This window comes from Chaetura pelagica, unplaced genomic scaffold, assembly GCF_000747805.2.
Source record: "Chaetura pelagica isolate M959 unplaced genomic scaffold, ChaPel_1.0 scaffold107, whole genome shotgun sequence".
Taxonomy (NCBI): domain Eukaryota; kingdom Metazoa; phylum Chordata; class Aves; order Apodiformes; family Apodidae; genus Chaetura; species Chaetura pelagica.
Genome location: NW_009953979.1, coordinates 366,324 through 384,333, shown reverse-complemented (window position 1 = coordinate 384,333; position 18,010 = coordinate 366,324). Strand labels below are relative to the sequence as shown.

At 43.6% G+C, this 18,010-nt stretch overlaps 1 protein-coding gene across 1 annotated transcript in view; it reads left to right on the top strand.

Moving 5' to 3' along the window:
• Positions 1 to 18,010, top strand: part of ASXL2 (additional sex combs like transcriptional regulator 2) — a 127,454-nt gene that overhangs the window by 63,865 nt on the left and 45,579 nt on the right. The window contains exons 5-6 of the mRNA XM_010002204.1: positions 1,197 to 1,305; positions 6,980 to 7,133. Of these exons, the coding sequence (XP_010000506.1) occupies positions 1,197 to 1,305; positions 6,980 to 7,133 (263 nt within the window). The remainder of the gene's footprint in view (positions 1 to 1,196; positions 1,306 to 6,979; positions 7,134 to 18,010) is intronic.

The window sequence follows — 18,010 nt, the reverse complement described above, 5'->3', positions numbered from 1 at the left end:
GTGGGGTTCTCCTGTCTGCTTGTTTGTTCCTTATGAGGTCTATCCATTAGCTTGTTCCTTGCAGTCTTCTACCCATTTGCTTGTTCCTTGTGGGGTCTCCTGCCTGTTTGCTTGTACACCCTGGGGCAAACAAGACCAGACCTATTGTAGGATGTTGGCTTCTCCTTATACTATACATCAGTAATTCAGCTGAGCTGTTTTGCTGCTTTTAGAGAGAACTTTGAGTGTATGAGCCCAGCCTGAACCATCAGAGGGCTATGCTTGTCCTCCCCTTTTATTTCCCTTTCCTCCTAGCTCTTATTTCTGTTTTCTTGCAGATTTATTTGAATTTTCATAGCAAACTTCCTGCAGACAAATAGCTTTATCTCCTGCTCTGGAATTTCAGTGACAGATTTAGGATTTTAATCAATTTGGTGGTTCTGGTTCCAGCTTTTGTGACAGGGTGTCAGGAAGTGAAAACTTCTCACCTAATTTCTGTGTAGGAGGGGTTGTGCTTGATACCAATCTGCTTTATGAGCAAGGACACCTATTTAGTAGAGGGTGTGATCATCCTGACCCTGCAGTGGGAGCAAAAGTCACCTGTCTTGCTATGTCCACTTGATTTTGCTTCTGTGTACAGCGTGATGGGTTTAAAAAAACTAAACAAAGAAACCCCCACTAGCCCTGATGAAAAGATGGATCTCTGTCCTGGTTCTCCTGTCTGGGAATGAAGATCCAATCTTTTCAGGGGAAATGGCATAATTGGTTTCCATTCTTTATCCCACAACCCTCATTTCAGTCTGACATGGGATTGGGTTTTTTTGGAAATAAAAACCCCACACCACAACTTTAAATAAATATCTTTTGCACTCACTAAATCATAATGTATCTGCTCTGAGTTTCAGATGAGCAGCATTTGAGAATCTAGAGCTCTAAAAATGAGTGATTGCTTTGATGTTCTGTAAAAAAGTATTGGGAGCATGACCTTGGGGGTTTTTTGTTTGTTTTTTTTTTTCCCAGAACTGGAGTGTGGGTATATGGACTGGTTTCACTGTTGCTTATTACAGCAGCTTCAACTTGTATTTCCTTGGGAATAGAAGTTGGATCTCGAATCTTTCTGCCTCTGCATGCGTGATGGTCTGGTGAGGGGCCATGATTATCCCCCAGCAGAAGGTGACCACTGACCAAATACATCACCCTTGTGTTTTTGTTTTCAGTGGGACTTCTCCTCTTGCATGCCTGAATGCCATGTTACACACCAACTCCCGAGGGGAAGAGGGCATCTTCTATAAGGTCCCAGGGCGCATGGGAGTCTACACTCTGAAGGTAAGTGTCTCTGCTGGGGAATTTTGTTTCAATCCTCAGGTGACTTTTATCCATTGAAAAATTCCCTGGATTAGGATAATCTTGAAGAAGATTTAAGATGAAAGAGGGGAGATTGAGTGGAGGTCTTAAGAAGACGTTATTTGCTGTGAGGGTGGTGAGACACTAGTCCAAGCTGCCCAGAGCAACTGTTGCTGCCCTATCGCTGGAGGTGTTCGAGGCCAGGCTGGATGGGGCTTGGAGCAACCTGGTTTAGTTGGAGATGTCCCTTCCCACCCTTACCAGTCTGGTATTCTGTGATTCATTTCTGGGAAACACCTCATTTATATTCAGCATTAACAGTGAATTTGGGACCAACAAACCTGGAGGTGGCAGGCAGAAACACACTTGGACATCATAAATTACTATGAAGTATTAATTAAAATTATAGTGAAATTTTAGCCCTAAAAAGGTAACTTCATCTTCAATGATCTCAACTTCAGAGATCTGGAAATGAAAAATTACCTTATCTTCAGCCTACTAATGTCAGGCAGAGCATCTGCAGGGAAAAAGTGTGGATTCCTTTATTTGTCCGATTGGCATCTTTAAAAATAATCTTTATTTTAAACCTTTTCCCCCAGTTAAACTCCTAGAAAGAAGCCAGCTCACACCATTTTTTTTATTATTTGTACATTTGACTCTGAAGACTGTGCTACAAGGTGGGATTCTTCTCCCTGCATGTAGACCTCTCCAGTGTAGGTGTCTCCACTGGAGCCACTTTTGTTGTCTCCCTCTGGGCTCAATAGAGAGAAATAACAACTTATAAGATGAGATTAATTTAATACTAAAATATTCAAAATGTAAGAGAAACTGGTGTTGGTTAAATTGCCAAGGGAATTTACTAAGAATTGCCCAGAAAAAGATGTCTTCACTGTCAGAAATGTAGCTAAGTTTAATCTCATTCCGTCTTCTTCCTCCACTCTGTAAACTGGGAAAGCACATTGTTCCTTGAGTGCTCATATACAAAGTGACAAAAGAGGATGTCCCTTTGGGTGCCGTGCATTGGTGCTGATACGCTAACAGAGTAGAACATCTTCAGAGCTTCCAAAAATGATATTGCAAGACATCTGGGCAACTTCTTTCTTTGAGCATTGTTGTACCAAGCAGAGATTGACTTGATTTCAGTGAGTCTAAGCAGAAGTATATAAGCCACCATTTTGATAACACAAGTTTTAGATAAGGATAGTCCAATACAACCAAAAATGAAGAGAAGGTAGTTACCTTTTTGCTGATAAAGCAGGCTAATTCTTGCACAATTTGTTTTCCTACTGAAAAGTATGATTTAAGTTTTAGGAATAACGAATGCAGACCCTAAATCCAGAGTGGGAAAGCAGCGTTTTATTAGAACATAGTAACTTAGGAAAAGACATAGATCTGTTAGTAGATGAGTAATTGAGCCATTGTCACTGAATTCTGTGTCACAATGTGGCAAAGCTGTGCTGAAAAGTTTCAGAGAAGAGCAAAATAATTCTGGATGTATTAAAAAAAAATAATTTCCTCAAGTCCCCTGGAAAATCAACTGCAGTTAGTTTCCCCAGGAAAATTAGTTCTAAATACTCCTAAATATTACAGAATAAAAGAAATTACCATAACTTTTAAATAGTGGTAGCAAAAATCTTGAAGTTCTAGTAATGTCTGGTATTTGTGTTTCTTTAATGTATTTTTCATGGTTTGTGAAGGCTGCATATGCCAGGGTGAGCTTTGGGGGGCTGTCATTTCATTTCGTTCCCCCACTTGGATCCTCCCCCACCCCTTTCACCATGACTTGGCTTTATAAGCTTTGCATTATCCCTCAGCTCTCCCCTGTCAATATCTCAAATCCCCATTTTCCTCCATTTCCCCATTATAGTTTTCACAAAGTTGATGTTGGCCCTCTGCAGAGCTGTCTGGAGGGTCCTGGTGGCCATCCATTAGTGACTGGAGCCTCTTGGTCTTCAGCATTGTCTCTGTTACCCGCTGCTTATTCAGTTGTGTTCTATATGTTTTTATTTATTGCTTCCCCCTGTACTTTGCATTGAAAAGAGCCATGACAGGATGATGTTAATGAAGCTGATGCTTCAGCAACCTCCAGCCATGCTGAGTTCACATTATTTGCAATTCCAGAACATTGGTTCATTGACTTTCACGTAGATCTCTCGCCCCAATGGTGTTTTTACACTTGATGATGTCCAGGTGTCTTTCTGCCTGCCCTCTCCATGTTTGTTGGTCCCAAATTCATTGCTGGTGTTGAATACAGTATAGATCACCATGTTGGGGTGATTGTGTTGTAGTTCTGCCCTTGTGCATTTACCTTTGAGTTTTTCCATGCTATGCAGCGGATTTGCTGTTCGCCAGCAATCTGAAATATTCCAGTCTGGAGGAATGTTTTTATAACCTGATATTTGGGGAAGTCTGACTAGTTCAGTTTTTACCACAGATGCTAAACCCAGTGCACACAATCTTATCAGATGCATTTATAGGACCAGATTATATTTTATTATTGAGTATGGTTCACTTTAAGGGATAAGTTCACATACCGAAAGAGCAAGTGTAATGGAGAGATGTTTCTGCAGTTGGGCGTTCAGTTCTTCTTTGAAAGCACAACTTGCCATAGGGTGACCTGCAGGTGAATAGAGGAGTTTGGGTTCATGAAGGTCTTACACTGATACCTTGCATGGAAATGTCAAGAGAACACAGGATCCACAGTGCAGACTGGACACTGTGTCAGAAGGTACTGGTGAAATCCTTTCACTGGTGAGAAGAGGCCCAGCTGGAAGGAGAGCCATTGACACTGCATGGGCTTTGCAAGCTAATGGGGCTGCTGACTGTGGAAGCAAGGTGGGGGTTGGAATTGCAGGATGATGGTGGTGGGAAAGGACCTCTGGAGACTTGTCTGGTCCATTCCACCTGTTTAATGCACAGTCAGCTACATCAGGTAACTCAGGACTGTGTCCAGTCCAGTTTTGAATTCTGCAAGGATGAAGACCTTCCACCTCTCTGGGTACTTGTTCCAGTAACATCTTGCAGTAAAAAAGTTTTTCCTTACTTGAAAAAAGTGGAGTTTTTGAATAGTCGGAATAGTTGAAGTGGAATTTGTGTGTTTCAGTTTGTGCCTGTTGCTTTTTGCCTTTCGCCTTTCCTCTGAGCACACCAAGAAGTCTCTGGCTCTGTCACCTTAACCCTGCCCCACCAAGTCAGGAAAAGCCATGAAGTCTGGGCTCTCCAGCTGCTGGAGGCAGGAGGTGAAGGCACCCGACACAGAGACTTCATCTCCTCTCAGCAGCAGACATTGAAACGAACATCATGGGGACAGACTGTTTAGCAGGGCCTGTAGCAATGGGACAAGGGATGATGGTCTTAAACTAAGAAAGTGGAGATTCAGACTAGAGAGAAGAAAGAATTGTTCACACTGAGGGTGGTGAGACACTGACCCAGATTGCCCAGAGAAGTGGGAGATGCCCCATCCCTGGAAACATTCCAGGTTAGGTTGGACAAGGCTCTGAGCAACGTGTTCTAGTTGAAGATGTCCCTGCTCACTGCAGGGTGGGTGGACTAAATGGCAGGTCCCTTTACACTCTCTTCCCACCCAAACCATTTTGTGTTTCCATGAAAAAACAAACAGGGAACTGTGCAAGTACAGCATCTCAGGTGACTAGACCACCTTTCCAAAGGTCAAGCTGTAAAGGAGGTTTAATGAAGGGACTGTCAGCATTAGGGATACACAAGCTTAATCTTTGTCAACTTTGGTGACACTGGATAAAATAGAAAGTGTGTGGGGGTTTATTCTGGCTTTTTGGTGGTATCTTCTTCCCACGGTGGTTTACAATTAACTTTCAATGTGCGATTAACTTTATTTCTGAAATGCAGAATGAAAACACAATTCAGTATCTGGACCTACTAGTTCATTTTGCTGATGGAAGAAGTCTGGAATTAATTACATTGATGACACTTGTATCATCTGAACTACTTTTTGGCTTTACATATGGGAGTTAGAGCTTCAAGTCCAGATGACATCAGTTGTCTCCAGTTAGAGGAAGAGGGGTTTGATTTACTTTTTCCAGTGGGTATTAACAAGATTGTTTTGCTGTCTGATGCATGCAGACTTATGTGTTTGTCCAGCTACTACAACCACAATCCTGTTTGCCTTGTGCAGTAAACATGGAAAGCTTAGGCTACATAATTGCTGAGGAATTCAGGACAAGAGCATAATTTCAGGTGTGCCACAGGGCTTGGCCAAGGTGATGGGAGAGAAGTGGAGGAGCAGGGATGAGCTGATGCCTCAAACTGCTTCCTACCCTTTTGCAGGGTGCCCAGAGCAGTTTTGGATGGTTGGACAGTGGTCACATTAAAGACCACAAGCAGTCAGTCTGTTGTGGCTAATTAGCCCTAGTTTTCAGTGGAGGTTACAGTCTGAATCCAGCGGGCTCCTCACTAGAGGGCAGTCTGGGTTTAGGTGTGGAGAGGGTGAAAACTGCTGCTGGTTACCAGTCTCAAACCAGGCAGGTGAAGACAGGAAACCCACCAGCGCCGCACAAAACCACCTGCCAGGGCCATTTTTTGCAAGGAGCCATGGGCCAGGATCTGCTGAGGACCTGGTTAGAAAAATGACATTACCAGAGACGGTGGAGACGAAGCCATCAAACTGTCTTCTCTCTTGAAGTTAAAAAATGGAGTGGATTTCTCGCGTAGTGGGAATGTGTTGGAGTTGGTGATTAAAGACGAAGAAGTAGTTAAGGAAGAAAATACCTGCAAAGTGGTAGTGAGGGTGGTGTAAAAGGTGCATTAGCTGGGTTTGCAGTAGGTATTTTATATGGACTTGCAGAAGGCAGAGTGTGTATTTGAGGCCAGTGGCTAAGCAGTTCTGACATTGCTCTGCAGAATAAAAAACCCCACAATCAGTGTTTAGTAAATAAACCCACTGCTTTTAAGTATCTTGTTAATTGTGAGACTTTTGTGGTGCAGGTAATTTTGCTTTGAGCAACTTGGACTAGTGGGAGGTGTCCCTGCCCATGGCAGAGGGGTTGGAACTACATGATCTTTAAGGTCCAGTCTCAAACCAGGCAGGTGAAGACAGGAAACCCACCAGCGCCGCACAAAACCACCTGCCAGGGCCATTTTTTGCAAGGAGCCATGGGCCAGGATCTGCTGAGGACCTGGTTAGAAAAATGACATTACCAGAGACGGTGGAGACGAAGCCATCAAACTGTCTTCTCTCTTGAAGTTAAAAAATGGAGTGGATTTCTCGTGTAGTGGGAATGTGTTGGAGTTGGTGATTAAAGACGAAGAAGTAGTTAAGGAAGAAAATACCTGCAAAGTGGTAGTGAGGGTGGTGTAAAAGGTGCATTACCTGGGTTTGCAGTAGGTATTTTATATGGACTTGCAGAAGGCAGAGTGTGTATTTGAGGCCAGTGGCTAAGCAGTTCTGACATTGCTCTGCAGAATAAAAAACCCCACAATCAGTGTTTAGTAAATAAACCCACTGCTTTTAAGTATCTTGTTAATTGTGAGACTTTTGTGGTGCAGGTAATTTTGCTTTGAGCAACTTGGACTAGTGGGAGGTGTCCCTGCCCATGGCAGAGGGGTTGGAACTACATGATCTTTAAGGTCCCTTCCCACCCAAAGCAGTCTGTGATTCTATGATTTGTTCTTTCATTTGCAGAAGGATGTTCCAGATGGGTTGAAGGAGCTCTCTGATGGCTCAGAGGAGAGCAGCGATGCCCAGTCTGACTCCCAGAGCTCCGAGAACAGCAGCAGCAGCAGCAGCGATGGGTGCAGTAACAAAGATGGGAAGAAAAGCAGATGGAAAAGGAAAGGTAATTTTCCTCTTCAGGAACCTAGGATTTATAACATGGTCTGTATCAGTGAAAGACTTGGGAGATTTTTATCCATCACATCTGTTGCCTTATAAAGATGGACTGTTGTGGTAGCCTAAAATCTGTGGTTACTGTTGGTGCTCCTGGATTGACGTAAGTGTTGATTTACTGTTGAGTGCACCACTGGAGAGTGAAGGTTCCTGTCATTAAGTGCATTTAAGGCCTCAACACAACTTGCAGACTGTGCTTTCCCTTTTACTTCTGGTCTTTTGATGCTTTTGGATGCTACACTGATCAGGAGTGAACACAGAATCTCTGAGGTTAGAGCCTGTGATGTGACCTGCTGGGTCCTGTAGGGTTTTGGCTTGAGCCACTGTGCTTTTCTGTCCTGTTCTGAACTCCTTTCCCTTGTAAACTAGGCAATATTTAGGTATTAAATACAGTTGAATATTAAATAATTTACAGCCTTAGCTAATACAGAGACGTGCTGGGTTTTGCTGAAGTTGGATGGCTCAGTGTTGTTTCAAGGAAATCCAGATTCTGGATTTTCTACACAAGTAGTGTAGGAGTACCAAGCAGAGGAAATAGTGGATTTCACTCTGGTTTGAATCCTGATGTCTTTTCCCCTCTGGGCAGGCAGTGTATCTTGGCAGGTACTGCCATATTGTGCTATCTCAAGGAACAGCAGCAATCAGCACTTCTCAGCCAATGCATTAGAGTCTTTAAAGCCTGTATTAGCAATAAACTGAAGTTCCCATCTTGCCCTGCTCACGTTGCAGCACCCATTCATTTGACCAATGGTGTCTGAATTCTTCCCTCCTTCAAAATTTTGCTCAGGTAGCTGCTTGTCTGCTTAGATGCTAGAGCTGAATTAATTAAAAAGCTGTAATAAAACAGAAGGATGTGACACAACCTTATTCTCTGAACTGGGGTGAGTCTGCTCACTAGTGTTGTTGTCCTTGTTAAAAATAAATAAACTCTCAGCTTTGGGAAGAAACATGAAGCCCTTAAGGGAGCAGGCTGCAGCTCTGGATATTCCTGGAGAGCTGTTGGTGCAGCAGCTGTTGCTGTAACTTCATCCTTCAATGTCCTGTCCTTTTTCCTTCTCAGTCATGCACAGAAATTCTTGGCTGAAATGAAACATTAATTAAAACTTGGTTCCAATGTGATGGATACCTGAGTGGAAGCATGTGAGAGGTTTTCTAAAGCAGTTAAAGACTTGCAATAACAGATGGGGTCTGCCGAAGCCCTTCCATTGGTGGGAGGGTGCACAGTGGGAGTCAGTGGGTGAGAACACGCTCTTACTGTACAGCTGTGTGTGAGGCTCAGATGGATCCTGCCTGGGGCTCTTATAGAATCATAGGGGTTGGAAAGGACCTCGAAAGATCATCTAGTCCAACCCCCTCTGCCAGAGCACGGTCACCTAGAGCACATCATACAGGAACATGTCCAGGTGGGTTTTGAATGTCTCCAGTGAAGGAGACTCCACAACCTCCCTGGGCAGCCTGTTCCAGTGCTCTGTCACTCTCAGAGTAAAAAAAATTTTTTCGGATATTCACCTTGAACCTCCTATGCTCCAATTTGCACCCATTACCCCTTGTCCTATCACTGGTCATCACTGAGAAAAGCCTAACTCCATCTCCCTGACACTCACCCCTTACATATTTGTAAACATTGATGAGGTCACCCCTCAGTCTCCTTTTCTCCAAGCTAAAAAGACCCAGCTCCCTCAGCCTTTCCTCATAAGGGAGATGTTCCACTCCCTTAATCATCTTTGTAGCTCTGCGCTGGACTCTTTCAAGCAGTTCCCTGTCCTTCTTGAACTGAGGGGCTCAGAACTGGACACAATACTCCAGATGTGGCCTCACCAATGCAGAATAGAGGGGGAGGAGAACCTCTCTTGACCGACTAACCACACCCTTTCTAATGCACCCCAGGATGCCATTGGCGTTCTTGGCCACAAGGGCACATTGCTGGCTCATGGTCATCCTCCTGTCTACCAGGACCCCCAGGTCTCTTTCACCTACACTACTCTCCAGCAGTTCAGCCCCCAACCTGTACTGGGACATGGTGTTGTTCTTCCCCAAATGTAAAACTCTGCACTTCCCCTTGTTGAATTTCATCATGTTTCTCCCCGCCCAATTCTCCAACCTATCTAAGTCTCTCTGAATGGCAGCACAGCCTTCTGGTGTGTCAGCCACTCCTCCCAGCTTAGTGTCATCAGCAAACTTGCTGAGGGTACATTCTATACCCTCATCCAGGTCGTTGATGAAGATGTTGAACAACACCGGTACCAGTACCGACCCCTGAGGGACTCCACTAGTCACACACCTCCAATCAGAGTCTGCCCCATTGACAACTCTGACTCCTTCCTTTCAACCAGTTCTTGATCCACCTCACTACCTGCTCACCAAACCCATACTTGATCAACTTATCTACAAGGATGCTGTGGGAGACTCTCCCTGGAGTCACAATGCAAATGTTGCAGTTGAAGAGAAGTTAAAGTATTAGGTACAATTTTAAGCATTTAAAAAGACAGGAAATTACAAAACATGTTAAAAAAACCCAAAAAACACCTTAAAAGGAAAACTTGACTCCAAGTTCATCCTTTGAAAGGGAAGCTGTAGATAGTCTGGCTAAAAAGGGGATGCAGCAGGACCATGCAGGAGAATTAGTGTGAAGTTTTGGGACAACAAATCCAGGACTCACAGATGATCTTGGTTGTCATTATTTCATTTTCTGAATCTTTTTCAGTTATACTGTGTCTTTTTGGGGATTGGTGGGTGGAAAAGCCCGTATGCTTCAAAATCCACATGTTCAGTGAATACGCAGGGCGATGTCTGTCCTCTCTTTTCTAATAATAATTTTTTTGCTTATTCCTTTCCATTTTATTTTGTAAGTCTTTACTTTTTTGACTATTGATGAGCATTGAGTTGATGTTTTCATCTGTGGTAACTCTGGGATTCTTTTTTGCAGCAGAACCTGTTCAGAGTTGTTCTTCCTTTTGCTCATGTTACCTTTTTTCTTCCCTGAGTTACACCTGCTGGTTTGGTGCCCGTTCATGAGATACCATGAGCTCCTTCTGCAGTTCTCTGCAATCAGGTTAAATCTTCTGTTACAGAGAATGAACTTCTCGTGCCTTCAAGCTGTGTCTCATCACGGATTGCGTGTGTTGGAGGCGTGGGTGGTACCGCTCTCCCTTGGACACCCCCCTGGTAGCCCCCACCGCAGGGAAACCTTGCTGGCTCTACCTCCTGTTAAATTTAATTAGTTATTAATCTGCAGGATTAAAAGATCTGCAAGATGAAAAGTTCTCTCCTTTATCTTAACCAGACAAGTTTATTCCTAACTCTTGAGTCATATTTGATACGTGATAACCACTTTCTCTGGGAATCTGTTATGGTTTATCTCAATGTCATCACCTTTGGCACATGTTTTAGATGCTCCTTTTAATTTATTTTTAACTTTTTTCTGTATTTCAGTGTGGCTCTCCTTCTCATGAAGTAAAGTATTGCTGTGATACTGCATATGGCATTTAAAAATAAATTTTCCTTGGAGATATAAATGTTTTCTTTATTTAAAAAAGCAACAAACAATACTCCCAAAACTACTTAGTTCAGCTAGAAATCAGAACCTTTAGACAAGAGTAGAATTTTCTGGCCTGTTGTATTACACAAAAGAACATTCAAAGGCATAAATAAGTTGTCTGGTACTTTACTCTTTAAAAGGTTTTGGTATGGGAGGGTTGGGTCTTTTTAAGCACTTTGGCAAGTCTGCCTTGCACTATTATACTGTGAGAAGAGGTGAGCAATCTTTTGCTTCTATGGGGTGTTGTAGGACACTGATACACTGTCCTACTGAAATCTGTGCTTGTGGATCCTGGTGTAACCCTCAGATGTGTGTGAACATTGAGATTTTGCTTTGTGGCAGGGAGGACAGGAAGACATACATGTATTTCTTTCTGTAGATCCTGGCTAAATGAGCTACTCTCATCTACAACTTCTTGTTTCTCCTCATCTGTTGATGCCTGTTCCTGCACTACACAGAGCTGATAAGCTCTCTCACAGCAAAATTTAAAAAATATGGAATTGTGCAGTATGACCAAGTGTTATCCCTCTGCGTGTGGGAAAATACTCCCTTGCACCAGCAAATTCACCATGTTTGGTGCTTGTGGGTGCTGCTGTGTCAGTGATCTGCAGTAGGAGGACTTTCCCCACAGCCATTTTGCTGTGACAGCTATTTCTTGAGCTTTTGTTTTGCAGCATGTGTTTCCTTTCTCCATTATTCTCCCTTTCCTCTTTCTCCTGCTCCCTTGGCTGTGTCAGTGAGGCTGGAGAGCACTGGTGTCACCCCACCTTGACTGTCTCCAGGTGCCACCTCTGCCACCCCAATCACTTGGAGGTTCCCAGGCCTTTCAGAGATTCCTGGGGACTCCTGCAGTGCTTCTCACCAATGGGCATATTGTTTCAGTATCCAAGGAGATAGCAGGGTTTCTGTTTTTTAAAAAGCTAGTTTAAACTTGCTGCCACAAGAGTGCCCGTTAAGCTCTGGCACTTTGAGGCATGTTTGATGAGTACCTTTCCCAAAGCAAAAATGCTCCAGAATTGTAGAATCATTTAGGTTGGAAAAATTAAATTGTTCCCAATACAAGACCAACTCCCGCTGAATCCAACCTCCTTTCAGGCAGCTGCAGAGAGCGGGAAGCCTCTCCTCAGCCTCCTTTTCTCCAGGCTGAACACCCCCAGTTCCCTCAGCTGCTCCTCATCACACTTGTGCTCCAGACCCTTCCCAGCTCCTTTGCCTTTCTCTGAACACACTCCAGCCCCTCAATGTCCTTCTTGTGAGGGGCCCAAAACTGACCCCAGGATTTGAGGTGGGGCCTCACCAGTGCCCAGCACAGGGGGATGATCCCTATCCTGGTCCTGCTGGCCACACTAGTGCCTATACAGGCCAGGATGCTGGTGGCCTTCTTGGCCACCTGAGCACATGATGGCTCATATTCAGTAGACTGTCAGAATGTCTTCCCCATCTTTTTTTTTTTTCCCCATGAAACATAGATTTTCTTCAGAGATTTAAATGAAAACACAAAAGCTGAAATAATTAGGCTCGTTTGTTGCACTGGAACAAATAAATGCCATCGGGCATCTGGTGTTCATTTGGAATGAGCAGCATCCTGAGCGCTTGCTATGAGACACTGGTTGGATGTTACTGGTCAGTGGCAGTCCATGTATTTCATGAGGGGTCATAGAAATAGAATCATAGAATCAGTAAGGTTGAAAGGGACCTTAAAGATCATCAAGTCCCAACCCCCTGCCATGAGCAGGGAACCCTACCACTAGATCAGGTTGCACAAAACCTTGTCCACCCTGGCCGTAAAAACCTCCAGGGATGGGGCATCAGCAACCTCCCTGGGCAACCCATTCCAGTTCCTCACCACCCTTACAGTGAAGAATTTCTTCCTAATATCTAATACATAACGAAGGACATAAAAAAGACTTCTTTGCTAAAAATAAAATAAAAAACATTTAAAAAAAAAAATACCCTAACCTCCAAAAAACCTCAACATTTGTGGTGCCATTTTCCTTTCTAGGATGTGACTGCAGAAGGGGCAGTATGGTCAGAGTAAAGGCTCCCATGTTAACAGCAGAGCTTGGTGCCAGGAGGCTGCTGTAGAGGAATAGTAAATTCCTGCAGGATGCTTAATGGCAACAGATTTAAATTAATATCTGGATTGATTTGTCGTTTCTCAGGAAGCTTGTTTGCACTAGGTGCAGCTGTGGCCATGCAGTGGAGAAGCTACGCAGGCACCTGAAGTGTGGGAGAGAGCCTTGTTCCCAGTACAAGTCATCCCTGACCAGGCAGGATATCAGAACTTGTTCATTTTTTCTGGGAAATTAAACTTGGCTGAATGGAACGCTGGTCCTATCATCTGACACTGGCTACAGAAACCTTCACGCTTCCACTAAGCTGGTCAAAACAGCATGTCCAGGGTTGGATGCACCTATGATATTTATTTTGTTTAGGTTTGGAAAGAAGACTCATGCTCTTAATGTTGGTCTGTTCTTAAACTGTAGATTTAAAAGCTGATTTCATGCAAACTTAAAGGAGTAGCTGGAGGGTTTAGAAAGATCATTATGTCCTGCTGGGAAGGGAAAGAAGCACCATAGCTGCTCCAACAGTGCAAAAGGCTGCAAGAGGAGCTCATGCTTTAATGGAGATGTATGTGAGGGTGATGCAGCTGCACCAGCTGCAGGAGAAACTGATTCTCATGCTTTCCTGTTCACAGACATGCAAATCAATCAATGCCAGGATATAAACAGCAAAATGGACTTTTCTCGTTCTAGGTCTCATTCCTTGATGTTGCTGTGATAGCTTTCAGTCTTCTGTCACTAAATAAGGTGCCTGGTTTGACTTCCCAGCTCCATTTCTTAGCTGTGACATAATTTTGCATGAAAATTACACCATCCATAGCTATATAATGCGATAAAGTAAGGTACTATGGTGGCAAAAGGTTCAAAAAACTTTTTAAAAACATTTTGAATTCTAATATTTGTAAGGCGTCTTTTTTAGGCCACATGCTGTAACTTACTGATTCTTTAGAGACGGTAATTTTCACTAAGTGGAACCCACACTTCCATCAGTTTGTTTCCCAAAGCACAAACGAGCTGTACTCGGAGACACAAATAAAAAAGGAGCTGTGACATGAAGTCCACAGGGAAGAAAATGTTATTTCATTTTTAGTATTTAATTTACTTGTACGCATCTGAAAATAATCTTTTGGTTTCTTCCAGCAAACCCTTCCTGCAGTTTTGTAATCTTGCTGAATGTAAAAATTGACTCATGTCTGATCTCCAAGGAGACGCCATTAAAAGTGTAATTAAAGTAGAAAGTGCAAATGTCTTCAGGTCCCGCCCCGGTCGGCTCTGAGTTCTACAATCAGTAACATTTGAAACTGGAAGGGAATGAACCTGCTCCTCTCAGGACTTCCTGGCCAGGACAGTTGTCACTTCAGGGGACACAAAGACATGGTGTTGGTGCACCAGTTCTCCTCCTTGGTGCCTCCATGCCTTCTACTGCTGTTTTCATTCTGGAGGAGTAGAAGAGTTTCTACATCAGAACAATTTTATTTTTCGTTGGTACATTGTTTCCTCTTTAAAATAACCATTAAATTCCGATTAGGAAGATTCTTTCAGTGTTGAGCTGGGTAACATCAGCTCTGGAATGCAGCACTCCTACACAGCCGCTTCCTGGACTGTCCGTGCATACAAAAACACACAAACCCCTCCTTCCTCGTTAAAGTAAATCTTGTCACTTAAATTGAAGAATAGCTCAAATTCAGCCACAGTTGTCCTGTGGCTTTGCTTGACTGCTGGTCACCTTTTCACCTGTGTGATGTTTGAGATGGGGTTTTTGGCATCCTCCAAACCCTTTGTAATTCGACTGATCCCGAGAGTCTCGGTAGGAAGCAGTGCCAGCACAGGGTGCTGCTGGTTTTTATTATTTTCAAGGACTGGGGAAGATAGTTTTGTTGTGAGAATACAGAATAGTGATAAAAATCAATGAAGTGAAGGCAAACTGGGGTAGACAGAGAACAGATGAGCTGTGCGTGTATTATTTTGCTTAGAGGCTTTGTCTGGCGCTCTTTGAGGCTGCAGTTTAGCTTAACGTGACATTATTTTTGCTCATATACATATAAAACAGGAAGCACATTCAGATAACATCAACAGCCACTTCCTTATATGTACAAAAATAAAGTGCTCTGACAGCAGCAAAACTGACACTTTGATTTTCGAAAGGGTAGAAACCTGTGTGCGTTTTGCAGACCCACATGGGCATTACAGGGGGCCAATCAGGAACACAGGGGGAAAAGTTTAAAAACAAGCCCCCTGCATTGCTGCCTGGACATCTGGGCGTGAGCAGAAGGTGGGAGGAAGCCAGGAGCAAGTGCTGATTGTGAAGTGTAAGCAGCAGCAGCAGCAACGAGGTTCATGGAGCAGCTTTATGCAGGTCCCCTGGCAGGTAAGATGTGGTGGTTGTAGCAGGTACCTGCCATGGGTTTTTATTTTTGGGAACAAAGCAAGTGCTTTTCTGATGTCACCCCTTGGTGCTGAGCCCAGGGGAAGCAGACGTCTTTTGGCAAGGGCGTGGAATGATGGGATGAGGGGGAATGGCTTCAAGCTGCAAGAGGGGAGACTGAGGTGAGATCCGAGGAAGAAATTCTTTGCTGTGAGGGTGGTGAGACCCTGGCTGAGGTTTGTACACCCAGGATCGTGCCTGAGCTCAAGGTTACTAACACAGTCTGTCCTTATGGTGTCTGGAAATAAAATATAAATAACTTAATTGTGTTTCCATGATCAATTGCAAAGCTTCAGTTGAATGGAGTGGGACCACCATCAGCGCCTACTCCTGGCTCTGCAAGTTGATGCAAATAAATAATAGGCATTTGGTTCCAATGTAGAGCTGCCCAGGTTTCCTGACTTCTGACAATGGCTGCCAGAATTGGATATTCTTATAATTTCTGCTATGTCCCTGATGTACCTTTTCTAATCAGAGTCATCGTGAAAGAGAAGGATCATGTTTAGCTTCTGTAAGTGACATCTTCTGAGAGTAATTGCTGTAACAGATATGTCTTCTAGCAAAACCCAACTCAAGTTTGCTGTATTAAAAAGAGAAAAATAAATATAAACTTTAAGGGAAAAGAGGGAAACAATCTGAGCAAATATTATCAATAATCCTTCTTGATTAGCCAATGATTGGCTTCTCTCGCATTTTTATATGAGAGACACATACTGGTGGGTCCCCTGTGGCTCCTAGGCAGTCAGAATTTTGATTGGCCAGGTTAGTGATCTGAGAGGAAAGTAACTGTATTTTGCAAAATCTTGTTTACTGAAAATGTATTAGAAGATTTTAGTATGGTTAAAATATGGTATCAGCGTAAGCTTCTTCAATAGGACAGTAACGGAAATTATCTGGAGTAATTAAACTTCTCCACTATGTTGACTGCCAGTCACCCATACTTAGGAGAAGAGGCATAAGAAAGAAAGCACTGAACTATACCTGACATTTTGTGTATTCTTTTAGTATAGAGGAAAACCTTTGGAGTCTGGGCGCACCAAAATACCAGTTCACAGCTGGAGGGTGTGACCTGCCTTTACTATTAGAGCTTTGCTTTGGAATGGCTCTCGGGCTCCTTAATTAACACCCAGGGCCTGACTGTGCTGCTGTGCACCCATAACAGCTGCAAAAAAAATCTAAACAACTTAAAAAAAAATAAATCTGTTTGGGCTATGTCATTTTGTTTCTTCCTGCTAAATATTTTGTAGAAATATCAGCTTTTCTAAATACAGCAAATTCCTGCTTATGCTCGTGACTCATGAGGAAGCTGTTTCCAGAGTATCATATTATGCAATTTACCAAGGGAGACGGAGACACAAAGCCAAAAATGTTCTTTTTTTTCCTATATTTAGGCTAGTATATCATAGTATCCAGATTTTGAGTGAGCTGTATTTTTTTAATAATGGGCTATGCAGACTCCAAAGGCTTACTTCTAGCAGCCAAGAAGTAGTATTTCCATTAGACCTCATAGCAAACACTGTATTTTTTTTAGCTGAGCGAGCAGCATTCATTAGGCTGGGGATCACAGGGACTTACATGTGGCTCCGTGTTTGATAGGCATTTTAGATGTGTAGAGAAATGGGATATAAACTTAATATCTACAGTAGAAAATATTTTGCATTATTTCCCATGCATGACTTTTCCTCAGCAACTAAAAATCCTAAGGCTTACTGAAGATGTGACAGATAAAGTTTCTGCAGGACACCTTTAGTCTGTGCTTTTACCAATTGAACTTTTGCCGTTATTTCCTGACACTTCAATGAACTCTCAGCTTAGTTTTGATCCATCTAAACTGTGCTTTTGGTCCTCTTCTGTAAGGGCAAGAACCAGCCAGAAGCTGTAGATGCTGTTGTGTGTTTGGGGTGAGTGGCATCATACTGATTCTTGGTGCATGAACTGTAGAAGCATTGGGCTTCACTACTGCCTTATGTCCCCAGCTGATGTGGCATGGTAATATCATGGAATCCCAGGCTGGCTTGGAGTGGAAAGGACCTTAAAGATCATCTAGTCCCAACCCTTTGCCATGGGCAGGGACACCTCCCACTAGACCAGGTTGCTCCAAGCCCCTTGAGTACATCCAGGCATGGGACAGCCACAGCTGCTCTAGGCAACCTGGGCCAGTGTCTCACCACCCTCACAGCAAAGAATTTCTTCCTCAGATCTCCTCTCAGTCTCCTCTCTTGCAGCTTGAAACCATTGCCCCTCATCACTCCCTGCCCTTGTCAAAGGTCCAGCTGTCTCGTAGGCCCCTTCAGGTACTGGAGGGAGCTTGTCTCAGGGTGCTTATTCCCATACGTGCAGTATTTCTAAGGTACTGTATGGCCCCAAAATATTTCTGTTTCTACTGAAATGAAGTGTGATTTGTAAATCCTTAATTTTGCAGAAAACAGATGGGTGAGCAGCCATTTAATATGATAAGCATTTTTCAGAACAAGGCAGTTTTCTCAGGGATTCTCATCCCTCCCTGCAGATGATGTTTGGCCTCCAAAGGTGCCTGTTTGAGACTCCATTGAGCCCTGTGGGAGCTTGGGTGTTTGTGTGTGGGAGCTGGGAAGTGTGAGTGGTCCTCTGCAGTGGTCCCCAGTGTTCAGTGCTGTCCCTGCACCCTTGGGGATGCCCACTTGCACTGGAGGCATGTTGACCTGGAAGGCTTCAGCCAAAGAGCTGGACATAGAGAGCAAAGAGGAATTGAAAGCTGTTGCATGTGGCTGCAGCAGTGCAGCAGAAGCAGAGGAACAGTAAAACTGCTTCTGTTGCAGTCC